This window comes from Diadema antillarum, unplaced genomic scaffold (assembly GCF_040938485.1).
Source record: "Diadema antillarum isolate AM-2024a unplaced genomic scaffold, OU_Dant_1.0 seq00001316_RagTag, whole genome shotgun sequence".
NCBI lineage: Eukaryota > Metazoa > Echinodermata > Echinoidea > Diadematoida > Diadematidae > Diadema > Diadema antillarum.
This window is the reverse complement of record NW_027272088.1, coordinates 511,028-529,025: the sequence shown is the minus strand read 5'-3', so window position 1 is coordinate 529,025 and position 17,998 is coordinate 511,028. Positions and strand designations below refer to the sequence as shown.

Below are 17,998 nucleotides of genomic sequence, written 5' to 3'. Positions count from 1 at the left end.
GTTTCACCGCTGCAGTGATCCAATATTACATCAGGTGTGTGTATATGCCTACAAGAGTGTTTGCATACATTTACTCCATGCTACCGAAGTGGGCTGTGCACAACGCAGCAAGACTCTACAACAGGGCTTCCCACTGCAGCCCTAAATGGGTTTGTCACACGCAATGAAACGGCAATTTCGGCTGACGTCACTCGCGCGGGCCAAATTGAACAATCTCAATTTGCCAGAAATCTCGACCGAAAAAGCAAGCCCCGACTATTCCTCCCGAAGGGGACAACAATCACACCTGTTATCCCTGCCCATGATGGATGCACAACAATTTGCGGATATCCGCAGTCGCTGCATCCGCGGCCGCAAGACCCCGACAATGCTTTCTGATTGTTCGTGTTCCATTTGACCTCTCTCTTTCTCTCTTGTTCTTTCTTTTTTTCTTTCTTTTTTTTCATCCGTATTCTCTATTTTTCTAGCTTTTCTTGAAAAGCTACATACACCTGATAGCAGAATTTTTCATTACATCTGCAGGAAACAGTGGTAACACATACGACATTGAATCTTGCATTGCAGACAATGCCAAATTAAGAATGATTGGAGTAAAGCAAAATTATTGCCATCGGTAAGTGATTAACCCCATCACGCCCTTCCCCCTCCCACATTTTTTTTTTCTCTCTATAATTCCAGTGTGCCCAAAGTTTTGATGGTAAAAACTGCTGATTATTTAAGTCTTTGACTGCAATGTTGAGCAGTTTAGGGATGAGAAAGAATAAATCAAACAGCGCCAGTATAAGGGACAGAAAACAGACATAAATTCACTCTTGCCTTCACAGGGAGCTCATCAAGTACCATTTATGACTCAGATTAGCTGCCTTCCAGGGACAATCACACCATGACATAGATTGCACCAATTTTTTTCTTCCTTTTATCATTCTCTGTCTTTGCCCCCTGCTCTATCTCAACTTAAATCAGCATCATTCTCCCAGTGAAGCGCGTCTCTTTTGGTGTAGAGTTGTCAAGAGGATGGGGAGCCCAGTGGGTGGAACTGCCGTCTGAACGACACACGATGATGAGCACATGGGGTGTAACATAATCCGTCTCATGTCTGGCGCAACAATGTCTTGGGAATTATCTCATCTTTATCCCACGTAAATGAGTGAATCATATTCGGTAATGAACGTATAAAGAAACACGATATTTAAAAAAAAAATACAACTAAATAAGGAGGTAAAGTCTTCGCAGCAGACAAATTACACTCATAGATCTCCCTTGATGTCTGGTACAAAATCTCTCATGCACATGCATTCTCACGTTTCCCCTTCCCAAATTTCCCTTCCATAATGAATGCGATTGGTGACTTTGCAGATATCGATTACCAAATTCTCGCGATTATTATTATCCCCCCCCCCCCCTTTCTGTTCTTCTAACACGACCTGGTTCCTTGCTGTGTGCCTTTCTCACTATATTTGTATGACTTTGAATTCTAAATCTCAGTTGTCCTTTTTTTTTTCTCTCTCCCCCTTCCATCTTGCTCTCTATCCTTTTCTCCTTCCCGATTATCTCGCTCCTCTTCTAATTTGCTCTCTCTCAGTCTTATTTACTCGTAGCACCTCTCACATTCTCTCGTTACATTCCTCCATCTCACAACTGCACGCATCCCAAAATATCTCTCCTCGCTCTTGAACGTTTCATCCCCCCCCCCCTCCTCCCATCTTCTCCTTTCCGATAATGCTTAACCAGGCACAATGTTGAATATTATATTCCTGTGACCATCTCCCATATTGTATGCTCATCCTTCGGAGAGGAAGGGGGAGATGGGGGGGGTGCAGGGGTTATTACATTTCCTCTGCTGTCGTGCCCTCATCCTCTGTACGATGACTCATACCATTAATCTCTGTGCATAACATGTGCAGGTACACAGCAGTGTATGTGGGGTGGGGTGGGGGGGGGGGGGGGTCTGGTCAATGGTATCCCTGCCGCACACACTTGTGCTGCTTATCCCAGGAAGCACTTGTTACAGAGCGTGCTAAAAATTCACATTGCACGTTTACTCTCTGGAGAAGAGTGATGGTCACAATGGGGAAGGGGGGGGGGGGGGAGTGGGGTTAGGATGGTCATAATATCTTGTTCCTATATTTGAAAGGAGCTTACAGCATATCACTGCAAGGCTTCAACTACTGATCAGAAGTGAGGCAGTAATTTCATACATTCAATTCAATTAATTCAATTCAATTCAATTCAATTCAATTCAATCAGTGTGTACATGTGCAGGTACACAATTCAATTCAATTCAATTCAATCAGTGTGTACAAGTGCAGGTACACACTCAAGACTGAGATTTAAGTCTTAAGGGTTAGGATGGTCATAATATTTTGTTCCTATATTTGAAAGGAGCTTACAGCATATCACTGCAAGGCTTCAACTACTGATCAGAAGTGAGGCAGTAATTTCATACATTGTGCAGGTACACACTCAAGACTGAGATTTAAGCATTTCGCACCATGGACCTGCAATTTCAGACACAGGAAAGTAGTTAACACAAAAAACAAACAACAATGCATGCCACTAGCAAAGAGGTCAAAGGTGCAATTGCTGAAGATATACAGTAGCCATCTTGCAGGGAGCAAACAACCATAGTTTACATTCTATATAGAGTCCTTTGTTTTCCTTGAGTTACTGTCAGAGATTTTAAAAATGGCTTTCAACAGAATCAGTCTTGTCAGAAATTACAGTTTCAGCTGAATGTATGTCATCCAAAATCAATAATTCATAGTCAAACTTCTTATATCTAAAGCATCACTTCCCATGCTGTATTGCTGGATGGACTTCATTTCCCTTTCCAACATGTTGGTTTGACTAGATGAGAAACCATGTATTGTCCCATTACTGAGTTTATGCTATATAACCTTGAAATCAGTGCAGTATCATAAGCAAGAGTCAATTTGTGTTTTTCATATTTTTGACTCATCAATTCTTAATCATTTTCTTTGCTACCAAAAGAAAAAAAAAACCTGATGTGCACTGCCATCGATGTTGCACAACAACAATGAATTTTCTCTTACAATGATTTCCCGTTACACGCTGGGTGTCATGCATTAACTCAACATCTCTGCTCTCAAGGGGAACAATAGCAGCGACATGCTCGTTTCGAACGGCGGTTCCCTCTCGTCCATCATTCGATGGACAGAATGAGCAGAATAGTCATCGAAATGACTCAGAACAGCTGCCCGAGGGGCATTTGACTGCATTGCTGGCAGCGCCTGTGACGTGATCAGCCTAAGATATGAACTCACTGCTCGTAATCGTCACTTTGCGGGGAAAAACAAAAACTTTAAGACAGAGAGCAGGATGGTAATTGGTTTCTAACATCTTGACAGTAAGATGAAGAGATGTATCATAGCACTCTTATCTCACTCTTGTCTCCCTTTCTATTTCTTTATCTTTCCCTCTTCCTATCATTTATACCTCACTAGCTATAATGCACACTCACACACACATACACACCCACATATGATCTTAAAGTCATAATTTACCATTTGCTGTTGAAACAAAAACCCAGCATTAGTGCTTTAAAATAGTGCTAAAATGTTTTGTGACACAACAGACCTACACATATGCATCAAATGTGATATCTTGAAATCTTCACTGCTCCCAAAGGTAAACAGTACCTTTAAACAGCAGCCACAAAACCAGATAATTGTATTTGCAAAGGGACATAATGGCACATGAGTGGATTGCTTGAGTCTGATATCTCTGACGCCAAATGCCCACCTTCCATTGTTCCATGTTGTTATTAAAACTCCATCAAGATTAATAAGCTGTTGGATGTAAAGCAACTTTATCTGTGTTTATTCATCACAATACAATGAAAGATACATTTTGAAAGCTTGTAAATAATGTAAAACCACCTTGCTGTACTGGGTGTTGTTGTTGTTGTTGATTCTTTTTCTTCTTTTTCTTCTTCTTCTTCTTCTTCTCCTTATTATTATTATCATTATTATTTCCTCCTCCTCCTCTTCTCTTGCAGTAGGCCTACTTACTTCACATACAGGGCGGTGAGTTGGCTCAGTCGGTAGCGCGTCTGCCTCACGATCACGCGGCCCGGGTTCGAACCCGAGTCTGGACTGAGCAATGTTGTGTGTAAGCATACCGTCCCCTCTAGCACTAGCAAGAGGTAAAACACTCTGTCCCTCGCATAGAACATAAAATGGAGGTCCCGTGTATGAGAGAGTAACAACTCATGCACGTAAAAGATCCCGCTTCATTCATTCATCGTAAAGAGCAGGGTGTTTAACCCGGTGAAGTGGTCCCACCTCAAATCCAACTGGACCCCATGGAAGACCAGCTTAACGAAGCTGAATATGGGCTATCCAGCCATCTTCTCAGATGGAAAATGAACAAACAAACAAACATACACAAACAGCAACACCACTTGATTGCAATAACACAAATCCCAATTGGACAGAAATCTGTCATGAAGACTGCAGAAGTACAATAAAGCTAATTTGGGGAACAGTTGAACTAGGTTAGTAAGTGATCTTTTATTCATTGGGATTGGATTTCTAGTTAATATGTGTTACTACCCTGGGATAACATCAACAATCTCTCTAGCCAACTCCATATGATTCAAGCCTCGCTATTCAGGCATAACTGTTTCAGAAGTCTTTGCGGTGTTTTGTTTTGTCTTGTTTTTGTTTGGGTTTTTTTTTTTGCATTCTGATAAGAATCATTGACTTTGCATATGAAGACTTTTCTTCACAGTGTTTCATCTCATTTATCTATTTCTTCTCCAATTATCTTTGAGGTTTCTTCATATTTTTTGTGTCATTTGAAAACTGCAGTTCAAATGTGGTGATGTGTCATTTGCACAATGCATGTTGTTACATGCAGCAAGTGGTACAGAAGATTTTCATCCAAACCCCACCAGTACCCATCAAGATATAACTCTGCAGTACCATGTTGTTGTTGTTGGGGTTTTTTTTGGGGGGGAGGGGGTGGAAGGGATGCTATATGATAATCACATCTATTTGTCATGGATTCAAACAAGCATGACCCTTTTTTTTTTTGGTCATTTATGTTTCTCTTTCTGCTGCCATGCCTACTACCTCAAGTTCTCTAATCAAAAAGTCCACCAAGTATTCCTGAGGCATTTCATTGTTGGTGTAAGCCAGCTTGTTGGTCAAGACTCAAGCAAAAGTGATTGTTCTCCTGATTTGCATACTCTTCACACATCTGTACAGAGAGAGGGAGAGACATAGAAATGGTGACACAATTTTTGCTCCTGCAACAATAATTGCTCTGGTCTTATTTTCTCCAAGGACTTAGGGTTAGGGTTGTGATACGGTTTCAGGTTTAGTTTGATGTGAGGATTGGGATTAGGGTTCAGGTTATGTTTGGAAGTACAATTTACGTTTGGCTTAACATGTAGATATTTCATGGAAGCAATTGTCACAGGAGCAAATGTCATGGAAGGAACCCATACACACATGCACTTAAACACAAAAATGAAAAGCAAGGAAAATGTATCACAACTGGGGAACTTAATTCAGAGGTGTCCACTCATCATCTCTAGACAAATGCAGGCACAGGTGCCGATGCAGACGGGTATCAGAAAGACTTGGGAAGTCTGTGACTGATCTAGGATGCCTCCATCTTGCAGAATATTCCATTTTTACATGTAGTCACAGCGATTGATTCTTTTTGATCAATTTTCTTTTTCTTTTCCAGGGGAAGTCCTCCTGCGGGGTCAACTTCCTGCTCCCGCAAGCATATAAAGGAGTCAAATTTCAAGCCCCAGTTCACCCTCACTCCTAATTGTGTTTGCAGCTCCCCATCTCAATCTCTCCCTCTTGCCACTTTTTTTTTTCTTTCTTCCTCATCTCAATTTCGGTCCATTCCTTCATGCAAAGCGTCCACCGTTCATTCACTAGTCCAGGGATTCTACTCGGCAATTCCTTCAGTCGGTCCACTGGTTCATTTGCTCCTTCCTTCCCAGACACTTTGGGCATTCCCCATCACGGGATAACACTTCACGGCGAGCGACGAGATGACATCGCTTAGGATGGATTACGGGGAGAGAGTCGAGACATCGTATGACAACCACAGCGAATGGTGTGACCCGTCATTAGCCAAAGATGCCAATTCCATACTCAAACACAGCACAGAAATTTCACTGAAACAGTCTCTCTCTCTCTCTCTCTGCCTCTCTCTTGGCATCTCCCTATCCTTCTCTCTCTTACATTTTTTTCTTCACCTAACGAATAATCCATAAACAAACGACCACTGTACCCAGAGGACTTTTTAATAACATTTGACACACAACACCCTCCTCTTGGTCTGATAATTGATACATGGCTTAGCAAGCATGACCAAGAATACTAACCTACACCCTATTTTCTCGACAATTCTTGTGCACGAGTTGCCCAGCAAACACACACTCTAAAATAATATTCATTTGTGTGCTACATAGCACTTTGGTTAATATGGTCCCTATTCAGATAAAACTGTTTGAAGTTGCCTGTCTTCGATTTCCCGTAAATAGGTGAGAATTTGTTGTGTTATTTTGTCCCCCTTTAGCCCAGTTTACATTATACTGGGAATAAAATAACCATTAAAGAAGAATTGCTTAATCCCACGATGAAAACAAATTACATGAATAATCTAAAAACATTAAACTAATATGTTGGAAATGCACCCATCTTCCCCCCCCCCCCAAACATTGCATTTTTCATCTACATTGTAGCTGGATTTGCATGGCAATCATCATAATGCCAGAAACTCAAATGTTGCTCAGCAAAAGGGGAAAGTATATAAAGAATATGTGCAAGCTGACCATGAACCATGAAGGGGGGGGGGGGGGGTCACTCTAAGCACAGTTGGTGACAGTTAGTCTTGCCCTCTCTACCTATAACATCAGGGCATATCACAGGGTTGCCAACAGATCAAACTGTCATGCAAGATGTATGCCTAACATTTTGCAAATTGGGACTCGTAAGACAATTTTGCAAGTGGCCGAATTCCCAATTGACAACCACTTGGACTGACTGAGAAATAAGTATGGTCACTTTGAATTAGAGAAAAAAAAAATGTGCTTCCCTACCTTGGATACGATATACAAGGCAGTTGTGTTAAGGCAGGCATTATTTCCCAGAGTTGTCAATTTTGCAAATCTGGGTCAACTCACAAAACTCGCTACATTAAAAAAACTGAGCAATTGTACCACACATACAGTATCAAAGAGTAAAGAACAATTTTGCAGACACAAAAAAAAATTGTATTTTGGCTAAAAAATAGGAAAGCTGCATATATACATGAAGCAAACTATATCAAGTTTCAAGGAAACACAGTGTATGTATTTCATTCAAAACACCCATTTTCATAATTAGATGAGAAAAACAAATGCAAATTAGAAACATCCGATACTGTAATATTGCAAGCTCAAAATGTACCCAACCAGCTGTTTTCCAGCCTCTCCACACACACTCAGTTCTACATATTACGGAGTGGACCAAAAGAAAAGTAGGTTTGAGGGGGCTATGCGTGTAATCCGTGCTTTATTGGGGTGTGGTTAATGAGGGATGGAAAGAAGTCATCATCTTCGGACCAACGACCTGTGACTACCGCTTCCGCGCCGAGGACGGCCTCCCTCCTCGACGGAGGGAGCCCCCAGTTGGCTCCTTTGCTAGCAAAAAAGAAAGAGACCCCCACGTCCGCCCCCCTGGAACTAATTGGAGGAGAGAGCTTGGGGAAAACAAATTACTTCTCCACACTTTGCCGGCGTTCCATAAAAAAACTTCTCTTACTCCTTAAACTAGGATATAGAAGCACAAGTCTAACTGTCTCTCTAGCTTGACAAAACCTCCCCGTCTTTTCCCTTCTCTCTCTTTGTCTTTTGATTCTCTCTGCCAGTCATAGACTTGGTGTGACCTAAAGACATCTTGTTCTGTTTCAAAAGTGACGCATCATCTTGAAAGTGACTCACAGCACTTCGATTATGTCCAAAGGAATAGTCCCGATGCCTCTGTGTGGAACTAATCATATTTGCGATGCTTGTGTGGGCAAGAGAAGGAAAAGCAGTTATCATAGTAAACTGCTCTGACAATTTGATGGCACCAACAAGGGATTGTGCTAATTGCAGCGCAAAAAAAGAAAAAGTGCACAATTATGAGACAATAAACTAAGAGGTAGTTTCTCTTGTTTGTGGTAGCATCGTGGCTGTTTGAAAATGCGTCGTCGATGAGAAATTTTCTGTGGAGTGTCCTCTCCGTGAATGCTATCTCATAGGACACATTGATGATTACGTGGGAGGACCCACATAACACATGAAGAACATTACAACCATATTCTTCCCACTCACATTCTACTATATCAAGGGAGAGGGTTGGGAAGACATGCCAGATATTTAGGGTACATGTACATTCCTGTCAGTGGCTATGTATGCACTGTGATATACACCTGCTCTGACTTACAATTCAACTCTGTCATGTATAATCTTACAAGAAAATCTGTTTGTGAGTATACATGCAGAGTATTTGCATTTCATTACCTCCACTAAGGAGGTTATGTTTTTGCTGGTGTTGGTTTGTCTATGTGTTTGGCAAAATAACTCAATAAGTTGTGAACCGATTTGGTTGAGATTTTGTAGAAAATTGATTATGACACAAGGGACATACGATGAAATTCTGGTAGTGATCTTGGTCACCATCAGGATTCAGGATTTGTTTTTTTTTACTTTTTTGGGGGGAAGGATTCTTTATCACTGGGAAATAGGCTGACGAACAAGAGGATTCAAGCTGTGTGTACTTGAGGTGTGTACATGCACACTTCAAGTGCACGCTTGAGGTACAGCAAGTAGTTAAGGGGGAGACACTAAAAAGGATTCTTTATCATTGGGAAATAGGGCTGTTCTTAGCGTATGTATAAATGGGTGGATATGAGCTTGGCGGAGGTCTGCATTCTCCATGTGCTTTTCTACTTTTTATCATATTTCTGGTTATTGGTGCTGTCTGTAAAAATATATCATATACAGTTGAACCTCTGTTATCCGGCCTCCCTTTATCCGGATCTCTCTATTATACGGCGCAATCTCGCCGTGATTTTTTTTTTTAAATAATTACGGGAGGAAAGGGGGATTCCCATCTCCTTGACAACTCCTACCCAAACACACATGAATTACATATTACTTCCAACATGATTAACATACATTACATCAAATTTCCTTCTAAATTGCTTACCTTCAGACATTTCAACATCCCCAAACATCCCCAAATGTAACAATGAAAAGGTTGCAGTATCATGTGGTACTACAATGGGCTACATCAGTACATTTGTATGTTATGTACATGTATGAGCATTAAGTCTCCCGTATCCGGCCAAATCCCTTATCCGGATGAGCCCCGGTCCCGACTTGTCCGGATACGAGAGGTTCAACTGTACACATTTCTGTGTGTTGATTGATGGAAAGAGAGTTAAATAGGGTGAGAGATATTGGTAAATTGACACACACACATATACATGTGTGTGTGTGTGTGTGTGTGTGTGTGTGTGTTGCATATCATATCTACAGGTGTATAAAAAACTAAGAGTTAAATGCACAAATTCTCATTTTTCAATTTCTTTGGAGATATATAGTCAAACCTGTCTTAGCGGCCACTTGTCAATAGCGGCCACTTTAACATCCCCTACACTAAATTTCTGTATTATAGACCCTTTACATAGCGGTCACCTGCCTAACGCGGCTAGCGGCCACTCGTTTTGTATCCCGTGGTGAATATCTAACTGGGTATAGCGGCCACAAAAATTTAGCTCAACCGTTAAATCAGCCATGAATACGTTAGCTTTTACATTCACTGCTTGAATTCCACCAAGTCCTATCAAAAGAACAGAAGTAGGCTAAAAGAAAATCTAAAATGACGTAAATTGTACCCCAAAAATCCCCACATTTATAGCTGCTAATGCAAACATATTTGCTGCTTTGTTTTGTTTCCAAAGAATAACATGCAGCATTTTATGCTATTATGCAATGCAAGTTTTAACATTCAAAATGGCCACCAACCTATTTATAGTTGCCACCTGTCTATAGTGGCCACTTTTGCCATTTTCTTTCGATGGCTGCTATAGACAGGTATGACTGTGTTTGCACAAATTAACCAGTCACACAAAGGGATTAAAGATGAGGTGGTATACTCACAGTGTTTGGAGGTTGTTTAGGCCATCAAATGATCGGGGCGCAATGTAGCTGATAGAGTTCATACTCAGATTCCTGCAATACACATAAATAAATAAATTAAAAGATTGAATTTATTCACTCCATTACAGTTGCGGTTAAACATACAGATATATGCAATGATCAAAACAATATGGTTTACGGAAAAAAAAAAACATTGAACAAGTCATGGTTGCACATTGTGACACACCATGTAGTCAATCAGCCGAGGGTTTGTGTGTATGTGTGTGGGTGGTGTGTGTGTGTGCGTGTGTGTGTGTGTGTTTATAGCAAACTGGAATCATTATTCCATTTCCTTTCTTTGGTATTGTGGAAGTGAATGAAATATCATGGGGCAATTCCAGCAAAACTGATTAAGTGAAAAAAAAAAATAATATGGCAATACGAAAAGACTTCAGATTTTTAAATCAATTACATATTAAATGATATCTGTTTTTGAGATTGTATCTACTTCTAGGATAAGATAGGATTTGGATCTTGATGCTTGATATAGTGTAGCCTGATTACAGCTATTGGGAGCTAGAAATGTACATATCTAATATCAATCATATTTGACATTTGAATAAATATGTAAAGCAGAATATGGAAGATAGAAAGGGCACCACTGAATTAGATTGAATGCATTTTTTGAAACATACAAAAAAAAAACAAATAAATAAAACCCATCACACGCTGGCAAAAATTGATTAAAGTGCAAAGCTACCCCATGTTTGCATTAACATCAATAATCACTCAAAATTCATGACCTTAATACCACCTTCCTGTGTGTTTGAGAGATTCAAATATCAAGATATTTGCTCCAGTTTCTGAACCATCTACTCCCACTTCCACACACACATTGCATACACAAGGACAAGTTTTCATATAATATGAGAGGTTTTAATCTCTTAAAGGCATACCCACATACATCCAATACAAGAGACAAACCACATCCTAATTTTGCAGCCCTGATATACAACATATTAAATAGAGGGCTTTACATTTTCCACTTGCACATATGCACTATACAGTCAGAGGTTATACAGGTGCACAACTGCATTTGCCGAAGCAGAGACATACAAATAGTGGACACTAGGGTCGTATCTGGCCGCAAACTAGATTGGATGACCGCTGGATCTAAATCTGTTGCTCTGTTGCCACCGTCCCTCTTCCCTCAGAACGTCCCCACTCTTTTTTTTTTTCTTTTCTAAATTTGCAATCACCAGAGTCATATCGAGTTCACTGCGAGGAATGGCTGGCATGAACAAGATTCCATCGCATCATTTAGCGGTTAACAGCGGGAGTGGCGAATTCATTCGGACTCGCCTCTGTTTGAATTCTCTTTTATCCACTCTTCTTCCCCCTCCCTCTCTTTCTCCTCCCTGACCCCCCACCCGTTAGCAACCCAGCATTGCAATGTCCTACAAACCTCTACATGCTGTACTCCATCAGCCAGATTTACTGCCCACTTTGCAATTGAGAATTTCTTAGTACATACTGCTGTCGATTTCATGAAAGGGAAATGGGCATACAATATACTAAAATATACATAAAGAATTCCACATACAATTTTCATATTCTTAGCATAGAGCACATGACTTTATTCTATTTTTTTTCAGAATGCAGGGGGTATTACCCGTAACACATGTCCGTAACATGTGGAAGAAAGGTGCACTTTTCATTAAGAATCAAATTATGTGAAATTCTCTGTGCATTTGCCTTATATTGTTGTTCTACTGTGACATCACCAATTGCTGTACTCTACTTATCCACTGACATAGACACATGGATTTTGACATAGTATCTTTAATCACAGGTCACAGATAATCACACTATTCAGTTGTATAGTGCTTGCATTCTCTTACACGAGATTCAGGCTCTTCAACAATTTCTGGATGTACAGTGTCAATCACATCACAATCACTGCGAAAAATTCCACTTTAATGATGACAAAACACTTAGAGCTATTTTACCTTCTTTTCTTTTTAATGAAAGAGAGCAATTTATAACCATAAACCATGGCTCTTTGAGAATAGTTTCAATTTGTTTCAATGCAAGCACCATGAAAATTCACATCTAACATTGACATACACTACAGGCATCTGTACACAAAATAAAAAAGGGCATGTTCACAATGGGTGTGTGTCGAGCACACTGTATAACATGATATATTCGCAGCATTAATTCTTAGCGAATTGGAGCCAACTGCCTTTTTTGCAGCCTTTTTTGTGGCATGAAATTTTCGCGAACTGCCACTGGCATTCAATGTATATAGAGTAGACAAGAACTTTCGCGTGCATTTTAATTCTGCGAATCTTGGCGCTCACAAAATTCGCGAAATTAAAGTGCACGCAAACATTCCTCGTTTTACAGTACCATCCTGTACCATACCCTTAGTAGAGGAATGCTCGGATGCTCTCAAAGTGAACCGTACGGTACCATGCCAAAAGTGGACCACTTCCCGACGTGCTCCAAAAGTGTATCATACCGTACATACTGTGCCATGCAGAGAGTACTGAATGCCAAGTCGTCAAAAACCATACCGCACCAGAAGTTAACATGAGAGGAATGTGCATAACACACACTACGTCATGATACGAAAAAGTTGATTCTCCTAATTAGGGACACCTATATGTAACATAATCATGCACTGTGAATGACCCCAATGATAAAAATCATGTGACCCCTCCAACTCGAGTCCGAAACTAGCTCATGAAGTACGCTATCTCCACCGGGTGCTCAGATACCCCAAATCTGGTCGTGTATAGTACGGTATATTTCAGTTTGCTTTTGAGTGCTTGAACATGACCAAAGTGATGGCTGTCGTTGCTCAAATAAATTTCCTAGTGTAACAAGGAGACTTAACTGGTTATTGCGCTTTGGGCAACAAACTACTAATGTTGAACATGAAGCCTTATACAAATTTCAATAACACAAATACATAGCACTAGAGTTTCTAAAACAATCACACAAGTAACTTGAGTTATACTAGTCAAATCATCCTCACCACGGTATAAGTAATCTTTATGTAGGGAAGAAAAAGATTAAAATTACCACCCATATTGTTGAGGTCCCAAAGTACGCATTACGAATGCAATGGCCTTCGGGTATTGATTCGGTTGGGATGTGCTAATGTGAATGTTAATGATCCTCTCTCAACTCACGTCAATCTTGTATTGACGTGCTAATGAAGAGTCGCCCCCATCCCCTCTTTTTATCAGGTTGAATAAGGCAGGGGGGTGTTCACCTGATCAATCACGGCCATTATCACACTAATCTCTTATACCAACACCGGTAATGGATTCCCAACTTTCACCCCTGTTGAGTGTGCCCGACATTCCCTTTTCCTCTTTTCAATCTCATCATCATGGACAGCTTCACTACATTGCATGGACAGGGAAAGTGCCGAGTTGGCAGTCTGCTGAGCGCATAAACATGAGCTTGGGTCATCATCCCGTATAGACCGGTTTACTTCTGAATAAAAAAGTGCCATCAAGAAGTTACCATGGCAAACTAATATAACATGACTTCAGGACTAAAATTTATTTCAGGCAAACAGCCAAGTGACACAGTAGCACGCAAATCACCCAGAGAATTGTAGCAATAAACCACTTTAAAGATTAGCAACGCGAGTTCATACAGAAGGCATGTATCTAATGCGACTGTATATACCATAAACATGCGGAGTATATTTTGCGACGTTTTTATCTTCATGAATATCTTCAGAGTCCACCAGTCTTTGTGCCATTAACGAAAAGTAAGAATATTGTATCTTATAATAATGATGCACTGTATATTATGTCTGAGGTGGGAAATTGCTCTTTTCCCTCCTGCAAAGTAATAATACTTTTTTTTCTCTCATCTGTCAAAGTGGTTCATGATCACTATTTCAACCATTCACTAAAGTGTCTCAAAAGTCCCAATTACTCATATTATACTCGCAAAATATATGGTGTATACAGTATGCAGCAACCTCCTTGCATCATACACTGTAGAATTAAAGGACAAGTTCACCTTCATAGACATGTGGGTTGAGTGAATGCAGCAATATTAGTAGAACACATCAGTAAGAGTTTGAGCAAAATCGGACAATCCGTTCAAAAGTTATGAATTTTTGAAGTTTCTGCTCAGTCACGGCTGAATGAAAAGACTAAGTAAGCTTGTGATGTCACATGAGTACAACGATATAAAGAAAGAATAAAGAAAATTCAACATATTTCCATTTTTCTCGCATAACAAAAGAACACTCGACTTCTCTCTTTCAGAAGGCAGGGGGAATAATATTACCCTTAACATATGTCAGTAGCAAGTCAAAGAAATGTGCACTTTATTCAAAAAGTAAAGTTTTGTGAAATTCTCTTTTTATTTTCCTTATATAGTTGTACGCATGTGACATCATACACTGTAGTAGTCTTCTCATCCAGCAGTGACTGCGCAGATACTTAAAATATTCATAACTTTTGAACGGATTGTCCGATTTTCCTCAAACTTTCACTGATGTGTTCTACTAATACTGCTGCATTCTCTCAATCCTAATGTATATGAAGGTGGACTTGTCCTTTAAAGATGAATGCATTTCAGACTACAGCTTAAACCACATGGGGAACTTGTGAAAATCTAATCTGGCCTTAATTTAAAAAAGAAAAAGAAAAAAAGTTTAATGTGTGCCTGTCACGATGCAGGAGGGAAAAAACACTGCCAAGGAGAAAAAAAAAAGGACGAAACGAAAACAGATAAAATGTTTTGGAGGCCATTAAATGCCATTCACACGTGCACGAGATGAGAGGAGACAGCCCAGTCGAAGCATTTGGTCGTTTTGTCCGACATTTATGATGATGCATTCAAATGCCAACTTAGATGTAGTTTACAGGCACAGAGCCCCCCTTACCCCCCCCCCCCCCTGCATCTGCCAGAGTCATGGACTAGGTTCATCTGAAAGACAGATTCTTGACTGGTGACAGATGAAGCACAAGAATGAGAAAGAGAGAAAAAAAAAAGGCAACCCTGAAATCTTTTATTTCTGCCATATCATGTCTAGTACCTCAGCTCAATACTATATGATGCAACCTTTTCAGCCCTTGCTTTTTATTCTTATCAAACTCTGTGGCTGTACCTTTGTAGGTATAAATATTTGAATGACTGTGGATAATACTACAGTAATTTGTTGCCACTCTTCTCATTGGCAAATTCCCGCAGTAGGCATTTTCACATCAGCCCGATAAAAATCCAAGCTCGAGATATTTTTCGCGATTGCGAATTAGCGCGCTATTTCATTTCTTATTCACATCAGCTCGAAGAGAATTCGCCCGAATTTTTTTCGAGCTAATTCGACAGCTGAGTATGTGCAAACAGCATCAGTAATGTGTGTGCCCTCTCAAAAATTCCTCATGATTTGTGTGCAGTTTGCCTCGATCGATCGAGTCACACACGCTAGGCACGATGGGATGTATTGCACTAATTTCTCGAGTCGTTTTCACATTATCAAATAGCGCGCTACTATCCCGCTATTTCAGAAATTTCCCGAGTTGGACTCGAGAAATTGTCTCCATCAGAGCGATACAATTAGCGCGCTAATTTGTGTTCACATTATCAAATAGCGCGCTATTTGATAATTTGTGTTCACATTATCAAATAGCGCGCTATTTCGCTATTGGGATAATTTCTCAAGTCAGAAAATAGCGCGCTATTTCGAAACATCGGGCTGATGTAAAAACGCCTAGTAATAGACACCACGGTAATTCAAATGGTAATAACTCATTCATGAAGTATCATGGTATTTCTGGTAAGCACTGCCCACATGCATACATGTATCTCCTACTGGAGGGTTGCACACTATCCCACTTTTTTTTTTCTTTTTTTTGCCGACTGGTCCGACAGACAGGCCGGACTACTGTAAAAGTAGATATCTTTGCGCGACTAATTTTTCGCGCTTGGCCCGGTAAGAAGAGTTTTGCGTGTCTTTAATTCCGCGGAATCAAGACATCACGCACAGGAACATATGGCAAGCAAAAATATTCGCGTGCTTTTACTTTCGCGCTAGTTTTTGGTTGCGCGAAATGCGCGAAAATTACAACACCACGAAAATTTCCACTTTTACAGTAGTAGGCACCCAGTTTTTCCAATTTTTACTGCTGCTCTATTCCTGAAAAAGTTACTAGTCCAACAGTGACTTCTGAAGGCCCTGGACCGTCAGACCAGTGCCAGTGTGCAGCGTTACCTATTGGGAAAAGGCAGGCAGTATGTCAGGTCATGTGGTATTACATACACCACTGTAAAGACTGGTTGTATTTAGTGACAAGATTCACACTTAATCTTGCATGCATATTTCACGCAAAGTTAGAAATTACCACCCAAACTACATTGGTATTTTGCAATGTATTTCATGGTGAATTTGCATTGGCATTACTAATTAAATTGCAAAATAATTGAAATACTGCAGCATTTCACCGCCAACGTATATACACCTATTGATATACCAAAGCATCTGGTGCTACAGTGGAAACTCGATATAAAGAGAGCTGATATGACAAAATATGTGATATAACAAACTAATTTCTCCTGTCCCAATAAATTTACTTTCTTTGTGTTGCATTGTTTATTGACTACTGATTTAACAAAATATCTGAAATAAAGAACGAATTGTCTTGGTCCCAAGGATCTCGTTATACTGAGTTTCCACTGTACCTGGCGCTCAATCCTGGTCATGTGTGAAGCAGAGGAGACCAAGCTGTGGTGTGAAGGCATAGAGCCTTGAGAGAGAGAGAGAGAGACATATTACACAGTGTATTCTCTGTGCACATATCTACCAATGTCCACATCTCACTTCCAGGAAGGAAGAAAAAAAAATCTATATTTCTGTCATCTGAGTTTGGGGTTGGGTGTACTATATCTCTCAGCTCATCCCTGACCTGATAGTCTACCCTTCCTAGACCTTTTATTTATCTTCTCACCTCCCCCTCATTCTCATTTCTTCTTTTCTATCATATTCACAGATCATATGATTTCACGATGAGTGATGAAATCAATCAAGATAACCCTCAAACTTAACATCCACATGACGTAAATCTAATACAGATGAAACACAAACAGTTCAATCAAACTTCAAAAGGTCTCACAGCTTTTATGAGCATTAGCAGGAAATTCTTCAAGATGTCCATGTTTCATATAAGGGGTTTCTTTTGAACTTTGGCAAGGAAAACTTTGGAGTGAGGGAAAGCCTATCCAAATTATGATACTTCATTGGATTAAAGATTTCTTTTGGTTTACTTTCATCAAACTGTTCACCTCTTCCGAGTGAGAGCAGCCACAGGAAGTACAAATTGTAGGTTAACATATGACCGACAATATCATTACTGTTAGAAAGCAGTACAAGCAAGTCAAAGGTTGCAAAATTACGTAACAATTAAAACTAGTCCAAAGAGTACATCAGACTAGACAGAAGTCAACAAGAGAGAGAGAGAAAATAAGCTCTTCAGATTTCATATGCTGTCTATAGAGAGCAACATTATTTGTATGAAAGAAAGCAATGGGGCATCAGGAAAACAAAACAATGCAAGACATGACAAGGAAACATACAAACAAAGAAAGTACAAGTGAGGCGACTGCTACGGGCAAAGTACATCATGTTAGGAACTAATGTTCCGTCGTGTAATGAATTGCAAATGTCACCCAAGATGGGATGTGATTGCGATAAAATCAATTTCTGGAGCCATCCACCTTGTCAGATGGGAGAAGAAGAAGAAGAAGAAGGGGCAGGGGAGGAGGAGGGGGAAAGGATGACGTGTGATATGATGTGGAAATCTG

General features: G+C 40.1%; 1 protein-coding gene across 1 annotated transcript in view; it reads right to left on the bottom strand.

Moving 5' to 3' along the window:
- The window catches only part of LOC139708175 (adhesion G protein-coupled receptor A3-like), a 129,997-nt gene that overhangs the window by 46,552 nt on the left and 65,447 nt on the right, over positions 1–17,998 (bottom strand). Inside the window, exon 3 of the mRNA XM_071620149.1 lies at positions 10,181–10,252. Coding sequence (XP_071476250.1) covers positions 10,181–10,252 — 72 coding nt within the window. The remainder of the gene's footprint in view (positions 1–10,180; positions 10,253–17,998) is intronic.